This window comes from Parambassis ranga, chromosome 13 (assembly GCF_900634625.1).
Source record: "Parambassis ranga chromosome 13, fParRan2.1, whole genome shotgun sequence".
Classification (NCBI taxonomy): domain Eukaryota; kingdom Metazoa; phylum Chordata; class Actinopteri; family Ambassidae; genus Parambassis; species Parambassis ranga.
This window is the reverse complement of record NC_041033.1, coordinates 2,305,958-2,324,400: the sequence shown is the minus strand read 5'-3', so window position 1 is coordinate 2,324,400 and position 18,443 is coordinate 2,305,958. Positions and strand designations below refer to the sequence as shown.

General features: G+C 40.9%; 1 protein-coding gene across 1 annotated transcript in view; it reads right to left on the bottom strand.

The window, feature by feature from the left end:
- bcas3 (BCAS3 microtubule associated cell migration factor) overlaps positions 1-18,443 on the bottom strand; it is a 275,077-nt gene that overhangs the window by 246,158 nt on the left and 10,476 nt on the right. Inside the window, exons 7-9 of the mRNA XM_028420472.1 lie at positions 15,444-15,516; positions 1,412-1,519; positions 1,244-1,320 (exon numbers count right to left, since the gene is read on the bottom strand). Of these exons, the coding sequence (XP_028276273.1) occupies positions 1,244-1,320; positions 1,412-1,519; positions 15,444-15,516 (258 nt within the window). The remainder of the gene's footprint in view (positions 1-1,243; positions 1,321-1,411; positions 1,520-15,443; positions 15,517-18,443) is intronic.

Genomic DNA, 18,443 nt, shown 5'->3' with positions numbered 1-18,443 from the left:
ACTGCACTGCACCACGACTTGGGGGCTGGTTGCATTATAAGCAATGATCTACTTTGTTTTTGTTTGTGCTGAGTGAAAGCAGCATAATGGTGAATACTGATCATGGTTTGCAGAGGTTACATTAAAAGACCTACGTGACTGTTGCTGGCTGTTTGTGCTACTGCATACAGTCGCATGACAATCTACATAAAAGGATTACATTTCTGCAACTTATTAAACTTTCCTTATGATGCAGTAAATCTCTAAAATCATGTGTTTGAACTAGGGGTGTAAACAGTTAATCGACTTAAGATTAATTGTCGATAAGAATTTGATTGATTAAATTAAATTAGTTGTCAATTAATTGCCCCGGCAGTATTTCTGTTTCGTCACTCCCCTGAGTGGCAGCCTCATTTCTGCTCGGCGTGTCGTTTCGGTCTCTACATGCAGGTGAGCGCACTCCCGCCAGTGGACAGAGAGCGCGCATTAGAAACTGTTTCAAGCGACGCGCTCTCTGTTGGAAAGTTATTAGCAGCCTAGCCATGCTGGTATGTGGATGGTGTTTGTTTTCAGGTGCTGCGTGATCTCTGTGTGCATGTAGCAGTGCTCTGTTAGAATATAGTCCCAAATAGAGATTGCCGAATGATAATCAGTGTTTCCATTTGTGCTCGCTGTGAATACGCAGGTCACATGAAGCACTTAGAGTTTCTTTCTTTCTTTTTTCTCACTGTAAACAAGCTGCGCACACACCTGACTCCTGGACATGTGTTTGTATGAGGAGCGACAACACATCAGACAGTAATGCATTTGTTTCAGGACAGCTAGCATCTTAATGTGAATGTTCTACAGGAGGCCCTGCTAATGTTTTTACTTGTAAATAGCCAAATATAGGGTAATGAAGACTAATTTTTTTATCTTTCTAGGATTTATTTTATGTTCCTTATGTTTAGCAACAGCCGAGCCAGTGAACTTATTTTCATGTAAAGTCACCCACATATTTTATTTAATTTCTATTTACAATTGATTTTGTTATACTACATAAATGTCATTGTCTGCTCTGTATCCCCAATGGTACAGCAAGTCACTCATTAAGGAATCTCACATGCAGTTTTTCAGTAAACAATATTTAGCTTTTAATCTTAGTGAAACGGGGAAATTTAGGCTAAGGAAAATCGCCGCTTATCAATTAATCGATCTATAAGGTCATTCAACTATCGATTAATGAATGAATCAATAATTTGCATCCCTAGTTTGAACTACTTACTTGTAACAAAGAACTTCTTGGTAAAGGTGCAGCTGTCGAAGGCAGCAATCTTCTCTTGTAGGCTCACAACCAGAATACTGAGGAATGTAGAAAACACTGTGTAAATGTTGAAATTGATGATGCACTGTACACCAAAATGTAACTTTTCTTCAGGTTAGTTAGCCTTACTGTTTGTTGCAGTGGAGATCATAGATAGGCGTTTTGAACTGGATGGATTTAACCATCTCCCCTGTCCGTAGAGAATACAGGTCAGCACAGCAGTATGGAGGACTTGTCCTGAAAACAGACCAAGAAACGCTCATTGTTAGTCTCAGAACACTTTGCCACCAAAATGGCTTTGGGGCTGATACAGCCACTTTTATACTTTTTTTTTTACACTTTTTATTATACTTATACATACTATATTCAGGACTTACCCCTCAAAGATCTTACTTTGTTTGTTAAATCAACAAAATTACAAGACGTTGTTAAAACATGCAGAACTTTTAGCTTTCCAATAGGTCCTTAAAAGCACCACATGTATGAAGTAAAACTAAATTGTCATGATTCAAAGTGTTGCTTTATCATTACACCCACTTCATTCTACATGTTTCATTTAAAACTTAACAGTTAAATCCTAACCACGTATTAACATTATAAACATATACATATATAAGGCATTCAGGCACACAGTGCATCTAATTAGGTCTGTCGCCTCCAGGCTGCACTGCTCAGGGTTCATTTTATTTACTACTGACCACGGCAAAGTGACAGAACTCCTCAGTGACACAGCCACATATGAGACACTGAAGAGGGACCCCACCGGAAACTACAAGAAGAAACTAGTCAGCTACCTACAAAAACTGGAGAAGGACCAAATCATCAACCGCAAGCTCTATTTTCGACTGTATCCGGGGGAAGCCACTCCACGCCTGTATGGACTCCCCAAGATACACAAGGAAGGAGTCCCCCTCAGACCCATCGTCAGCAGCACAAACTCAGTCACATACAACGTGGCTAAGCACTTGGCTGAACTCCTGACACCACTGGTAGGTGACACACCACATCACATCCACAACTCGCAGGACTTTGTGAACAAGGTGGAGAAGATCCAAATGGACCCAGATGACACCATGGTCTCATTTGATGTCACCTCCTTGTTCACCTGCATCCCTACATCAGAAGCCACAGAGATGGTAAGGACTTGCCTCACACAAGACAGCACACTCAAGGAGAGAACCAACCTAACGCCAGACCACATCTGTGACCTGCTGGACCTCTGCCTGACCACCACTTATTTCCAGTACAATGGGAACTTTTACAGACAGAAGCACGGCTGTGCGATGGGATCACCTGTGTCTCCTATTGTGGCCAACCTCTACATGGAAGAAGTGGAGAGAAGAGCCCTGAGTTCCTATCCTGGAACCACCCCCACCCACTGGTTTAGATATGTGGATGACACCTGGGTCAAAATCAAGACCAACGAAGTGGAACGGTTCACAGAACACATCAACGCAGTGGATAATAACATCAAGTTCACTCGCGAGGACACCAAGGATAACAATCTGGCCTTCTTGGACTGCACAGTACATATTGAGGAGGACAGGAGCCTCAATGTGGAAGTGTACAGGAAACCCACACACACGGACCAGTACCTGTTGTTTGATTCACACCACCCACTGGAACACAAACTGGGAGTCATCAGGACCCTGCAGCACAGAGCACAAACTGTACCCACCAGCTCAGAGGGGAAGAAGAAGGAGCAACACCACATCAGGAAGGCCCTGCAAACATGTGGCTACCCGAAGTGGGCACTCATCAAAGCCACAAAAACAAGACCCCCCAACAACAAGAAGAAGGACAACACCAGGCGGAGAAAGAACATCTCCATTCCATATGTGTCAGGGGTATCAGAGAAACTCCGCAGGATCTTCAACAACCATGACATCCCGGTCCATTTCAAACCTATGACAACACTGAGACAGAGACTGGTTCACCCGAAGGATAAGATTCCCAGGGAGAAACACAGCAATGTGATATATGCAGTCCAGTGCAGTGAGGAATGCTCTGATCTGTACATTGGAGAAACTAAACAACCACTCCACAGAAGAATGGCTCAGCACAGGAGAGCCACCTCTTCAGGACAAGACTCAGCTGTTCACCTCCACCTCAAAGACAAAGGACACTCCTTTGAGGACAACAACGTTCACATTTTAGACAGGGAGGAAAGGTGGTATGAAAGAGGAGTCAAGGAAGCCATCTATGTCAAGCTGGAAAAACCTTCCCTTAACAGAGGTGGTGGCCTCAGACATCATCTTTCTACCACATACAATGCAGTGATTCCATCCATTCCCAGGAAGTTTACACATACTCACAGTAAGAACAAAGGGCTGTCAATCAGTCCCCCTCCGGCAGTTTCATAGTCGTTAGCCAGTCGTTAGACACACCTGGCCCAGTCAGCCAGAACATCACAGGTAAGTATGGAAACATTTAGTGCTATTGTTTGTAAGTTTTGTAAAGTTTTACCCAGACCCACCCACTGAGGTCTGTAACCACATATAAACCATGTTTCCCCACCAAACAGTCAGAACTGATGAAGCTGCTTGGATGAGCAGCGAAACGTCTTCTAGAAAACTCTACAAGTCCAGACGCCTTGCTTCAACCTTCTCTACGTACTACTGATAAGATTACTTAAGTTAGTTTTTCGTACTGATGATGCGCAGAGATTTGACCTTTGCGGTACCTAGATTTTCATCAAATATCTGACTGGTGTTCACTTTTGTCAATACAGTCTTGAAATGAATCACCCTTGGTGAGCAGCTGCCATCAGGGGCCCCGCCATTTGGAACAATCTTCCAACTTACTCATCACGCAATGTACAAATTGTGTGATGGCATGATAGTTTTGTTTGTTTGTTTTCAAATGAATTACTTAATGTTAGTCTTTTAAAAAATGTATAAACTTTGTTAAATAAAGACTATTATTATTGCATTTTAGAGAGTAGGGCAGACGACTCTAATACTGCAGCCATTGATACAGTATTTTTGTTTCCACTGTATCCCACTGGTCTAATCCTCCTGCGGGTCCACAGAGTGAAAGGAAGCAACATGAAGAGCAAAAGGGGAAATGCTTTGTCATTAAACACATTTACAAAAAGCCCTTCTATCAACACAGCAAAGAAGGCGGTTGCATGAGAAAGCTTATCCAACAGCAGGCAACGGCTGCTGGCAAAAGAAAATTTAGACATAAATCTTAATCAAGAAAACCTCCCCCACAACCAGCAACCCCTGTCCCAAGTGCCCCTTCCCTCTTTCTGTGAGGAAGGCCTCTACTGGTCTGATTCCTCTTTGTCACCCTTGGCAAGGCCTGTGGTGCCGTGTTGGCTGAGGATGCAGGGGTGAAATGTAGTGTTAGTTTTGTTTTGTGAGCCACAGGACTAAGCCATTTCAACAGTCCATTTAGCATGCACGTCATCAGTCACAGCATGGACAGTTCTTGGACAAATGGGATGCACTGGTCAAATCTGAAAAATGCAATGATAGCAGGCACACACCCATGCACAATGTGTGACTACCTAATTCAAAAAAAAGAATTAATTATCAAAGAACAGCAGCCCTCCAACACTGATTATATTTGTACTACCAGTGCTGGGTTAGAAAGGAAGGTTAGGCTGATTTGATGACTTGATCAATGAGGAAAACCCTCTTCCTGCTGACTAGAGCCAAAGCAAGACACCATTAGGAAGTACGCTTCAACAGCTACTGCCAAGTCACTGAGGAAAATCTGGACATCAGTCAGATGAAGTCCTCATAATGGACCAACTTTCATTCATTACAAGACACAGATGACCTCAGCCACGCTGAATATTCCAGCAGCCCGTTCCACTGACCAACTCCTGTGTCAAGGTCTGTCTGCCTTTCCAGCCATTACTGTTTATGGTGGAAAGAGATCTGCTTCTCTCATTCAGAATTCTGACACAAGGTACAAAGGCAAAAAGAGAAGGCGACTTCAGAACATACAGAGAAAATCTTCAGATGATCACTGAAACTTTCTTGATCTTGGAAGCGCTTAAAGATCGGGGAAGAACACAAGGGCATTTTTTTACAAGTATGAGTTACAGCTTTTTCACTTTGCTTTATTTAATTAGCTGCATGTGTCACAACAAGAATCTGCAAGTTGCTGAATGCAAATCTTGCAAGTAATGATTGCTTGCATGATTTGCATTCAGCCTATTGGTTAGGACACCTTGGTTGCAAGTTAGCATTATAACAGGCACTAAAGAAAGAGAGTACACCTGAGGTCTGGAATATCAATGGACAATAAGGGGACGATCAAAGTCAGGGTTCAATCCAACAGGCATTGTGATGGCTAAGTGTTGGCTAAAGTGGCAGACCAGACATTGATTGGTGTTGCTATAGAGTGCCCATTATTGCATGATAGCAAAATACTCAGCCGAGTGAAAAAGAGGGTTCCACTTTTAGCACAATTTTTAGTTTTCTCTCTTTGTCTTCTCTTCTCTCTTCTTTCACTTAGTTTACATGGTGGTCCAGGCGTATGTGTTTATGCGTATGTTGGTTTTATGCTTAAGTACTTTCTAACATAAAACCATCTTCAAATGGTGCTAGGGTTGTAGGAATGGTGCTTGCAGAAGCTGTGCTGTACTGCACTTTGCAACAAGTCAAAAGATGCAGTAACCACCGCACCCCTATAGTAGGCACAAAAGCACCATGGCATAATAACATGTAGGTATATTAATCTGTTTTATTTGCATGTTTTATTTAATGATCACCAGCCATTACCCTAAGACATAAGGATATCAAACTGCATATGTGTACAGCCCACATACTCAGGATGTGTACACTGTAATGGTATTGAGCATGTTAATTAACTACATTGTATTGGTTACACAGCAATGTCAATGTTGCTGTAACATGAAATTAATACATAGACAAACTGGCAAACAGCCCATTGTGACTGGCTGTTGCATGCATCATGATAGATGTTAGGCAGCTTAGGCAGTAATCTTTACTCATTTACATACTACTTTTCTATTCAGATGCTCAGGCAAAATTATGAAGAAAAATGATGTTACACTTTTATGTTGCATGAAATGCTAATATAACAGATAGGAAGTAATTCCTCCTCTTCTCAGAACTAAAGGTCAGTCTTTGTCAGTAATCCTTCCATGAAAGTGCAGTTGGAGCAAGCAGAGCCTTTAGTCTCCACCTACAGTGATCTGGTTTGAATGCAATCCCATAGAACGTGTGCATCTGTCAAAGAATCTGCTACTCTGAGCCAACATAGGACCATTATTCTAAGCTGCAGCTGAACCCATGGGTGAAACCAGGCTGCTGTACACACACACACACACACACACACAAAGGATAGTTAAGATCAGAGGCAGCACTTTGACATACAATTCCTTTTTCTTAACAAAGACAAAGGCAGGAACTCATACCCTGAGATGCAAAATGACATAACTACAGTAACAATATCCAGCAACCATCTTGATGACTAAAGAGTTAAACCAACTCGGAGTGTATATGTCACTTTTGTACACATACAAACATTTGTACTGCGATGTACATAAATGTTGTACGTTTGTATGTTTTTCAAGTCAGCAGCTGGACGGCAATGCCGAGTGAGCCTTCAGATCTATTAACCCAAGTCCAGAACTACAACTCCCTGGAGTGCATGTGTATTGTGTTTATGTCTGTGTATGTGTGTGAGTGAGCGTTCCTCCCTCCATCCCACTGAATGCTTCCTGAAGAAGATAAAAGAGGTGACGCAGAAAAAAAAAAGAGTTTCTAACAATCCCTGATTCATTTTTCCATCTTGATGGTTAACGGCTCCGTCAACATTTTAAAGGTCCTCATGCTGCGAGCATAGCTACCATTACCAATCAAGACTACAGGCATTAAGATAAATACAAAAATTTGACCCAACGATAATTTACTTTCAGGCGGCTGCATCATTGATTTCAGCATTATCAGAGTCCGATCAATCCAATTCAAAGCTCTATCCCGAAAAATGGGCCTCTGGAATTGATTCAAAGGGACAATGTTAACCCGCTGTTATAGAATCAAAATGACACAGGGTTCAATTGTTTTGCTTTTGCAGTATTTTAACAAATGACCCAGTTCTAATGGAGGCAATGCGGGGTCAGATGTAATGAGATTTCCTGATGCCGGGGACGTTAGGGCGTAGGTTGAAAGCAAGGCTAAATCACAATTATCATTATGGATCATGGCGGGATGTCAGTCCTTGCACATGTTAAGGTGACGCCGAGCACCATTGCCCAGCTCAGTAACAGGCCTATTATGATGGCCCTATTAGATCAATGTGTCAATTACTATTACTCAAACTGGCCCTTGGGTCTGAAAGGATACAAAATGAGGGAGATGGAGGAAAGGAGGCTTGGCTCATTTACTTCCTTTGATACGACAAGAAGCTTCTCCAGAAATTAAGAGAAAAAGTGGCCCTGCCAGATGCAGATACACAAAACGAACGATGACAAAAGGACATGGTCGAAGAGAGAGTTATACTTCCGTCAAGTTCAGATTTAATGTCGTAAGAGGAGCACTACTCATCATTACACACATACACATACTCAATCTTCATTACAAACTGAAATGCATATCCAGTCTAATGACTTATTGGTCTTCCCTGTCGTGTTCACTTATTTTCTATTTATGTATGTACGTATATATTTATGTGACAATTTACTTTTTATTGCTACAAAAAAAATTGTGTGAAGCACAGCAATGCTTTGAGCTAAATTACACACTTGTTATTTTGAGTGCAGGAGGGAAAAATCATTGACACTTCTCACCTTCAATGGTGAGAAGCGCTAAGGAGGAGAAGTGCAACAAATTTGTTGTGGAAATAATTCAACTATGCAGCATCAATGCAATTCTTTTGCTACTGACCAAGTTACAGCCTCGCTCAAACATGTTTTATTTTTATTATTTTATTATTAAAATCTATCATGATATTAGAATTATTTTATTTACCACTTCTAGTTAGACTAAAAGTGCAGCAAATGTCAATGAGAACAAGCAGGTGAGGAAGCCCCACCTTGATGTTGCGTGTTTTTACAGCTCACAAACAGGGCAGTAATATATAAAAGACCAACTGGTGGAATTATGGCAACAACAGTAACTTTACAACGTTACAACATGAAACTTTTTCTCTTTCTTTTTTCCTTTATTCAAAGACAAACGCGTGCCACAACAACCAGCTCCATATTTGTTTTTTCTTTTGAAGTCACGTTTGATTACATAAGATTCTGTGAGATCTTGCCAGTGAAATCCTTACTGCAGACGGCTGGTGTGTGCTGTCCGAATCATCTCATGTGTGAAATGGGTTGAAACTCCCATGTTTTAAAATTCAGTTTAGATATGAAAATCATGTGTAAGCATGCAAAGATTACAGCATCAGCTAACTAGCTTGTGTCTATGTTACATTTTTCAGAAACTCACAGTATGTTGACCTCAATAACAAAACATTTGGTTAAGAGAGAAGGAAAAAATGCAAATTATGCAAAGCTAGAGAATAAAAACTACTAAAACTACCAGTATCAAGGAAGATCACCCACATTGAATACTTGTAGACTTTTCCTAGGTCAAGAGGATTGAACATCTCTCTTCTTGAATTGCTAGCAGTGAGCACACATGCTGAATCCATCTCCTTTTAGACTGGGCTTACAGTAATCTCTGGGTCATTTTTCTGTTCTACTGCTCTGCCACTGTGCTGCACTGTACCACATTTGGAAAACCTCCTAACAACACAATGTTTAATGTGACTTTTACAACCATGTGTGAGTCTTAATTTTAGATACGCAACTGTTTACAATGGTCATTATGGACCATTATAGATGGCACGTGTCTTATTATGGTGCCATTATCATCAATCTAGTCTGTGTACTTCCTCCTTGATGAAACATGTTGACATCTGTTATGTTAATTTTCACAACAGTGCTGAGCTTATTCCATGAGCACTTTCCCTTTGGCTGAGAGAATCTTTTTTTTTTTTTTTTTTTTTTTTTTTTTAACGTGAACTAAACCGAGGGATCAAAACCGCAAGACTTGATGTGGCTGTGGAAAGCATAGATGGAAGTCTGAGAGGGAATTAAAAAGCAGGCAAATAAATTCATTTACAAGGACAGGACGTCACCACATTTCCTACTGGTGCAAAGTTTTACAGGCTCCCCAAATACGAATGACAATTACATGCTGTGGAAATGCTACACAAATACAACCTCGGTTTGGGAAGTCAAGGATGTGATGCTCCAGCTAGAAACTGCAGAGTTTCTAAGGAAAGGGATTTCCACTGGGGTTCAACTGATACAGGCTCCTGAATGCTCAAACCAGAAATTTAAGATCAGCGTTGCCAAAAATCAACAGTTTATGCCAACATTCAACAAGTACACTACTCAGAGTTCACACAGAAATGTATTCTTGGCAGGATTAAAAAGGTTTTGGACAACATGACAAAACTCTTCACAGCAACAAAGAAGGCAAACACAGCATACGAATGTCTGTTCAGACCTTTCCATTTTCTTATAACCTCAAGGGCCTGTCATCCATGTGTGCATGAACCATAAATTTATGCATCAACAATTCCATCGTAACTGGAAACTGTAGTGTAACCACCTTTCTCTACTCATTCTTATTTGTTTTTTTAACTTTGACTCTGCTCAAACCCAGCCCCCCCACCATACACAACAAATGTTGACCACATCACAGACTGCTGGGGGCCTGAGAGGGGAGGGCCGCAGTGATTCCGGCAGGCTGCAGGCATTAGCAGGAAAGTAATTAGGGTAAAAAGTTCAACCACAGCTTCATGTCTGCAAAGCTGCCAGAAATACATTTCCTCCTGTTTAATACTGCACATACATAGTATAATGGGTACAAACACGCTGCCCTGTCTTTTTGTGGCCATTTGAGTTTATGTTGCTTTAAAGCTAAAAGTGCAGGAAAACAGCAAACAAACCCATTAAATTTGACTGTACTAGGGAGACAAAAAGAGAGGAGGAAAGGAGGAACAATTCAACAATATGCAGTGTAACAATGAATAAGGAAAAAACATGGGAATTTATGTATATGCAGTCCATAAATCCAGCTTATTCCTTCTTTCTTTGACAGCACTGAAGTGGATATTAATATTCATTACCCAAACCATAGCTTGCATTAGATCCAATTTTAGCCATTTTAGCTTTGTGTGCCAAACGCTGTCTGTCAAAGTTAAGTGGAAGCACTTGACACGAGAAACATCTGGTCATGGAGTAGTTCTTTCTTCTGCTCTGACATCTCAGAGCAGAAACGTGACAAGTTGACTTTGCCTTATATCTGCTTGTACATAAGGAGGAAGAGAGTGAACAGCTTTCTAGACTTAGAAAAAAGTCTTCACTCAATGACACTTTCAATAGTCCCACCAACCACCTTCTATACCCAAAGAAAAAACAGATGTCAGAGCAGTTCAGATCTGTGGCAAAACAGATTAGCACTACATTTATTTTGACAGCTAGAGCCGTCTGACTGTGAAGCGGATGCAAAATGCCTGATTGGTTGATGACCACTTCACACCACTCATAGATGAAACCTCACAGCTCTCCAGCCTGTAAAGGCACAGGTTTGCAATCACTGGAAATTAAGTTGTCTGACCTTAATGGACTTACTCAAAGCAGCAATTTACAGGACAGTTGAGTCCTGTCATAGATGACAACGGATTACTCTGAGCTGCACTTTTAGGAAGAATGTAACTCTCAAAACAACAACTCGTGACCTTCACCTTCAAGGTTGGCAAAAACATGCATAAGAAAATCAAGCCTGTTAGCAACCCTGTTAGCACAGTAACATAACTATAACAGGCTAATAACTACTACTATTATTACTCTGACTAAAACCATTGTTTCCATGGCAGCGTAGCACAACGTCCTACACATGTATTCTTTACAGGATTTTGATTTCTTAATAAAAACCTTAACAGAAAACCAGATAATTATAAAGAAAAGCTTTTTATCAGTGACTTTAATCTGTACTCTGCTCCCAAACAGAAAGGCCACCTCTGGAGCGCACTAAATGTTGCCAAAGATAGCACTTTTTTACAAGATGTCTTTAGAGAATCTGGTCTTTTATGACTTAAATACAGACCCTGGTGAAGAATAACATATTTCACAATAGCACTGCTATGCACTTTAATCTCAGGAGAAAGGAAAAGTGTAAACTTTAGTAACACAAACTATTAATTGCTTTGACCACATGGGCTTGGTTTAGGGCATGAGGTTGTGGTAAAAGTTTGAAAAGTCATTACTAATCATTCAGCCTGTCGGGTGTGTTTATATGCACCACTTCCAGTACTACTGAGTTTAATCTGACTTCCTATTTGAAGGGGGAAAACTGGCGAGGCAGAACACATTTTCGACAGACATAAAACAGACATGCAAGTCAAAATAAACTTTTCAGAGTAAAGCCTGAGCCCCAGAGCTCTGCCTCTACACAGAATAAATGTGTGTGGGATGAAGACAAAAGGGGGAAGTGAAAGACCAGATTATAGCCACTCTCATTTCCAAGCAGGGGTATGACAAAAGAGCCCCATCAAAACTCTTATTCCCCCCTTTGTGAAGAACATGACAATCCTGCCTACCAAGATTAAAACAGGATTCTCTACTGAAGCGACATCCACTGATATCATGAACACAAATAATTACACATTCACAACTAATCAAAGTGAGAATACCTTCCCTGAGTGGGATGAGACTATCTATTCTGTGCTTGGGCAGCTGAACATTGTGTGTGCTTGTGACCATAATGTGACAGTAAAAAAACATCATAACCTCATGGTGGATAAAAAGCATCACTTCCCTAAATCCCTTTAATCTGGTGGCTCCTTTTATACAAATGCTTGATGATTTCCATTTAATACACTTTAGAAGATGGATACATCCGGTCCACAGAGCTAAACCTGTCATGAAAATGCACTGAAACACAAGGGCTTAGTACCACAATGGGCTTTGGCCATCACTAGTGTTTTTATGGTCTAAGGTAAATGTGTTGCTTTGTGACCATGTAATTATTAACCTGCAATGCTATACTGTGGAGCCCCAGTGATGTTCTAAAAGCAAATCAGAAATGTGCCGGTTTACTGTAACTGCAAGAAAGAACACTACCAAAGGTCCTCTGTCCTGGCAACTATATATAACGGCAGCGTATTCTAGGAATGCTGTTGTGTTTCCAACAATCGTATTGAACCACCTATAGCTCCATTTTTATTAACTATACATTCATGAGGTCACTCAGGTTCCAACCATTACATCTTAGAGTCGAAGTGGGTATATTGTTTATAGTTGATCTTATTAGAGGGATCCAAGTTTAATCAAGGAGATATTGAAGGGCTAATCCAAACAAAACACTGTGCTGACACAGGGATTTTTGTACATTTTTAACTTGCCTCAGTTTTTAAGTAAATTTCAACTGACATGCTGTTCTAAATTATCATCAGAAACTCTGACGTCATGTCCACACATATCTGAAATTTCAAATTTCCTCCTATTTAAAAGAGACTGCAAAAAAGTGCAGTGTGTCTGCCTCCTTACATGTTATTTGGCATTACCTTCAGGATCTATAAAACAGGAATGACAGTGGTGATATTTACTAGCATATAAAAGAACACCAAATATGTAGTCCTTTAGTACAGCTTCAGTGGAGACTGGGATATCTACTCAAAATATCCATATGCATTCGCCAAAACCCTGAAATAGCACATTCAGTAGTAAGCCTCATGGAGAAGGAGAACTACATTGGCTGAAAGAAAAAAGGACCACATCCTCTCGGCATCTGGAGATGCTGTGAGGGGGTAGATGGAGGTTGAAAATGTCACTGACAGTTCCCAAACTCCAGAGAACAAAGCAGGCTTATTCATCATTGAACTTTTGCCCAAGAAGTGTGTGCACACAAACACCCTCAAACAGTTAAGCAGCCTCAGTCTTGGACATAAAATGTACATTAATTGAGAAAGAGCAGCCCTAAATCTCCAAGAATTATAATACCTATAGTTGTAATTAATATGAATGAAAATAATATCAACAGCAAGCGGGAAAGGAAATACAAATCTTTTCCAGAAATACAAGCAGACATACCAAGGTCTGCATGGCACCAGCATTCTTTACTAATTCCCAAAGCCCACTGGAACTAGTGTACAGTGAAAGGGACGCATATGTAGCTTTACTGTCAAAAAAAACCACGGGATCTATACATTGTTTGGACTTAACGCATAATCCTTTCCATTGATAAAATTATGTTGAGTGTGCCTGGCTGGAAATCCACAAGTACAGAGCTTCAGCACACATGCTTTTTCCCTTCTCTGGTTTTCCTTTAATTTGCAAATCTTGTAATCTAAGCCTAGAGCTGACTGAACCAACTTCTAAACCAGCACCGCTGTAGCAGCCAAGGCTCCAATCTGTTTTCCATTTAAGTGTCAGGACGGCATCCTTTTTGGTGGTTAACAAAAGCTGTTATTTCAAAATGATTATATGCTAAAAATTGTGTGAGGACCTTAGTAAGTTTATGAACAGGCCCAATGGAAAGTACTGTGCCGCACCCGGAAGCCTTTTTCCTTCTCGTCTTTGACCAGAGTGTTATTTACCAAGCACTTCTGTACATGGAACGACCGGGCTGTGCCATTCAGCCAGAGGTCAGGGTTTCTGCTTTTCAACACAGTGCATGTTTTCAGCATTAGTGTCGAGCGACGCCTGGGTGAATCGCCAAACCGTCAAAACTCTGCCTGTCTCAGTGTCAGTGAGGACATAGGAAAAGCAGAAGCAGCGTCAAAGAGACAGGGCGGCAGCTCCTGGAAGACATCAAGAAGGTGGTCTCCATCAAGGCCCAGCTGAAGACAGACTTCCTTATTTCATTTCCTGGGGAGGATATATTGAGTTAAATTTTGTGTTGCTCTGGAAGAGCAGCATAAAAGGGGAGGGCATAGACTGGGTATGGAGTGCTGTCACATCCTAAATTCACTTTCTTTTACTAAACAAAGACATGACATTCCCAGTGGTAGCCAGAACAATCCCAGGGATCTACACATCTGTTTAATCTCCTGGTGTGTGCCTGTGGGCGCTCAGGTACTGCTCACATTCCAGCCATAGTGGTACTAAGAATCCATGAAACACAGTCATTAAGCCCACATCACTGAATACATCACGTTCTGCCTTTCGAAGACAGAGGGAGCAATTCCATTTTCAATTCAATTCAGTTTTATTTATATAGCACCTTTTACAATCAAAATTTTCTCTAGGTGCTTCACAGAAACCCGAGCCTGAACCCCCAAGCAAGCAGACAGTGGCAAGGAAAAACTCCCTTTTAACAGGAAGAAACTTTGAACCTTCCTGCTGATAGCCGGCTGGGTGAAGGAGAAGAAGAGGTAGACAGGACAGAGAGGATGAAGAAGAGAGAGAGATCGAGAGAGAGGAACATACATACAATGAACATCATACATTACAAGGACAAACATGACAGGTTGATATAATAGAAACACTGAGGAACTATGTATTCTTTTTACATGCAATATTTCCTATACTTTGATGTGCATGTATGAAAACCCTAAGACAGGAAGCCATATTAATACCATATTAACCTGTGTATTCAAGTCCTGCCTAAGGCAGGGAGAGGGCAGATCCACATCTTTCCATGTACCTATGTGAGAAGCCATAGACGGGGAGTGTACTACACCACCTTTACATATGCATACACGAAAGGTATGGTAGAGAGATCCCAATTCCCCATTCTTTCATGTGCATGCAGGTTACAGGACATTGTACATATTTAGGAATCCCTCGAAAATGAGATGCTACATTACAAGGGACTATCCTCCAACACATGTAAATACATGGGCCATGACAGGGAGCACACTATACCACCTTTCAGTATGCACGTACTGCAACCCAAAGATATGTTAAGTCAAGGAGGTTTTTTAATGGCTAGCATAAGATTTTATTATAATGGCCCCTGTAATCTCTTTCACCAGTTTTAGTTACTTTCATCATACAGGTATAACAACTCAAAGAACAAAGCAATAATGGAGTGAGACTATGATTAGATATAAACTCATTTGTCTGCATAGAGCTTCTGTGAACTGCAAAGAACTATAGCCATGAAAACATGTTAAGATGTTTGTTGAAAGAGGAACTGATGTCAGCGTTTGTTATGCTGCATGAACTCACCCAGAGGACCCTGCGCTCTTGCAGACCCCCAGGAGGGGCCTCTTTTCAGCAAAACTGTCCGTCTTCAGAGGACCTGAGGAGGAAGAGGAGTCAGAGGAAGAGGCAGATGAGAAACAGAATCATCTGCACACAACAAAGAGGCACATTATCTAACAAACATGTGAGCGCTCTACTGCTGCCCACCCTCATTCAACAGGCGGCCCATTACCATGACAGGAAACGTGCTGATTTCATTACTACTGTTGCCCTGTAACCCAATTATGGTCACGAAACATTTTTGATAAATGAAAGCATTTTTTCTCCTAAATTCACTGCTATCCTCACCATCCAAATCATACTGTACATTCAGAAATATAGAAAATAAATGATATCCGTCGGTCTGTCTCCCAGGTTGTTTTTGGGTTACATGTTGGAATCACGGGTTGGTGCTGCAAAAGCCAAGCAGGCATATTAAATAAACGAAGAGAAAACATGTCGCATTGAGAGGACTGATCCCATATTTTCCTTAATTGTCTCAGTTTTGAAGTTGGGCAGAGGATCAGGGGGTTTAAGGGGATGGGGGTGCTGCGATTGAAGATGTTACCCGTTGGAGGACTGTAATTTGAGGCTTGACAGTAATCAGCCTGAGTTCCTGTGGTATGGCGTGAGAGCAAAAGTGCCTTCCCTACCAGCCTTTAACACTCGCAACAGGGCTCTTTCTTCTTTCATGTGTCTGTCATCAGACATCCAGATATTTAGCCGTAACATAAATATGCCTCTTGGAGACTTTGTGAAATGGTGCATTTACTAAAATGAACTTTCTGGGGAAAACAAAAAATTTGATGAATAGAAAGACTTTGATTTGATTACCACTGTAACAGACAGTAACTGAAGTGAGTATTGCATGTGGAGTACATGCTCTGAATGCTACAGTGAGGATGGGTGCATGTTGAGATGACTGTGTACATATTCATATTTCTTCAATTGCTCATTGGTTATCAGTCAGGGAACACATAGCCCCACTTTCCAAGACAACGGAAGACTATATGTTGTAAATTCCAGAGAGGATGTGGATAAACGCATTTGCTCCCTTTGGAAAACCAGTACTTCCTCCTCTATTCAGGGAAAGGGGAACCTTGCCGTATTATAATCAACACCTATTTTCAGTCTGTACAAGCCTGCCCACAAACGGCCTTCTTGCATCCCAAACAATTGGCCTTTTAATGGCTCACCACAGTGCAACACTGTTTGCGCCCTGGCAGATTGCAATCAGTGTCCTTCCCTCCAGTAGTACAATTCATATTTATTTTCTGCTGAGAGAATTACTCCCCTCATGTGTCGGGGCTATCTGCTGCTTCTTATTACTGCGGTTTGCTTTCATCCACTTCCAGAGCTCTTCAAATGCTGCCATTGTTGAATTCTGCCAAAAGACCGGAACATGGACAGAGAACAAAAAAGGCGTTTTTCTCACCAAAAAAAATGCCACAAACCAGCTTTCACAGCACTGATTGACACCTGCAGAGAAGAAATTTAAACTTCATGTCTGGAAAGGGTCTAATCAGTGGAACAACTAAAGCATTCGCACCACATCTTTGAGGATATGAACTGTGGTATTCATGCTGCATTCAACTTTCCAGTGTCGCTGAACTGACAGCGGAACCAGTGAAACATTTGTTTGTCATCACTGTGACCATTTCACTACTAAAGGGGACGTTTTAAATGGAATTAAAGCATTTGCTAAATTGTTGGTACAACTATGCAGTGGTATTGTCACTTCACACAACTTCACGTGATTCTTTGAATTGAAGCATATATCACTACTAAACACACTAATAAACACGTTTACGTTCGTAAAACTAGCAGCTTGTTATGGGACAAATTATTCTGCCCAATAACATCTGAAAGCAGGAGGCAAATAATGTGCCTGCAGAAATGTAGGCACAGACATTCTGTCTGGTAATTTTCATTTCAGAGGAAAGCATTAATGCCTTAATCACAATGGAAACTTTAAACACACTTTAACAACTCATATAAGCAGACCAACAGTAATTGGACATTGACTTTAACATTAAGATGAGGCTGCAAATCGTCTTCTACTAAACTTTAACAAGTTTAGTAGAAGACGATGTCTTAGTAGAGGAGAATGACGCAGCAGAAGACAAAGATTTTGCAGAAGAAAAATTTTTTATGAAGAGGTAAAAAAGAGGTTTATGTTTACAAAGCCTACCTCTTTATATTCTATTTGTAAAAACATAATACAAATCATCAGGTGTGTGTTAACACAATGACAAGAGGGAAGGACATAGACAATAGTGTTAGAGAAGAACTATTCTCTGTGTTGCTGCTGCACATCAATCTGGAAAGACTTATAAAACCATTTCCAACTGTTTGGAGTTCAAAGTTCTGCAGTGAGAAAGATTATTTACAAGTGAAAAGCATTCAAGACAGCTGTCAATCTTCACAGGAGTGGACTACCCAGCAAATTCACCCCAAGCTCAGAGAAACACAAAAAACATCTCAGCTACAGCTACACCTCAGAGCCTACAGACCTCACCGAGCATGGTCAATGTTAATGTCCTGGACAGCACAATTAGAAGAAGACTGGACAAGTACAGTTTGTTAAGAAGGGTTGTCAGGTGATGGTGATGATTTGGGCTTGTTTTGTTCTGTATACCAGAGTATTCTAGAGACAAACGTGAGGCCATCTGTCCAACTGTTAAAGCTGGACAGGGATCCAATCAACATGCAACAGGACAATGAACCAAAGCACAGCAACAAATATACATCAGAATAACTACAAAAAAAGAAGAAGAATCAAGAATCAAGTTTTGGAATGGCTTCGTCAAAGACTAGACGTCAATCCAATTGAAATCCTGTGGTAAGACCCTAACCCTCATAAGTGAATGCCCAAAAGTTAGAGACAGTAGATATACAAATCTACTTCAACAACCTATTGACCAATCCAGATTTAACAGAGCAGGAGAGATCACTAACAGAATACTGAAGAGGGTTCCAACAGAG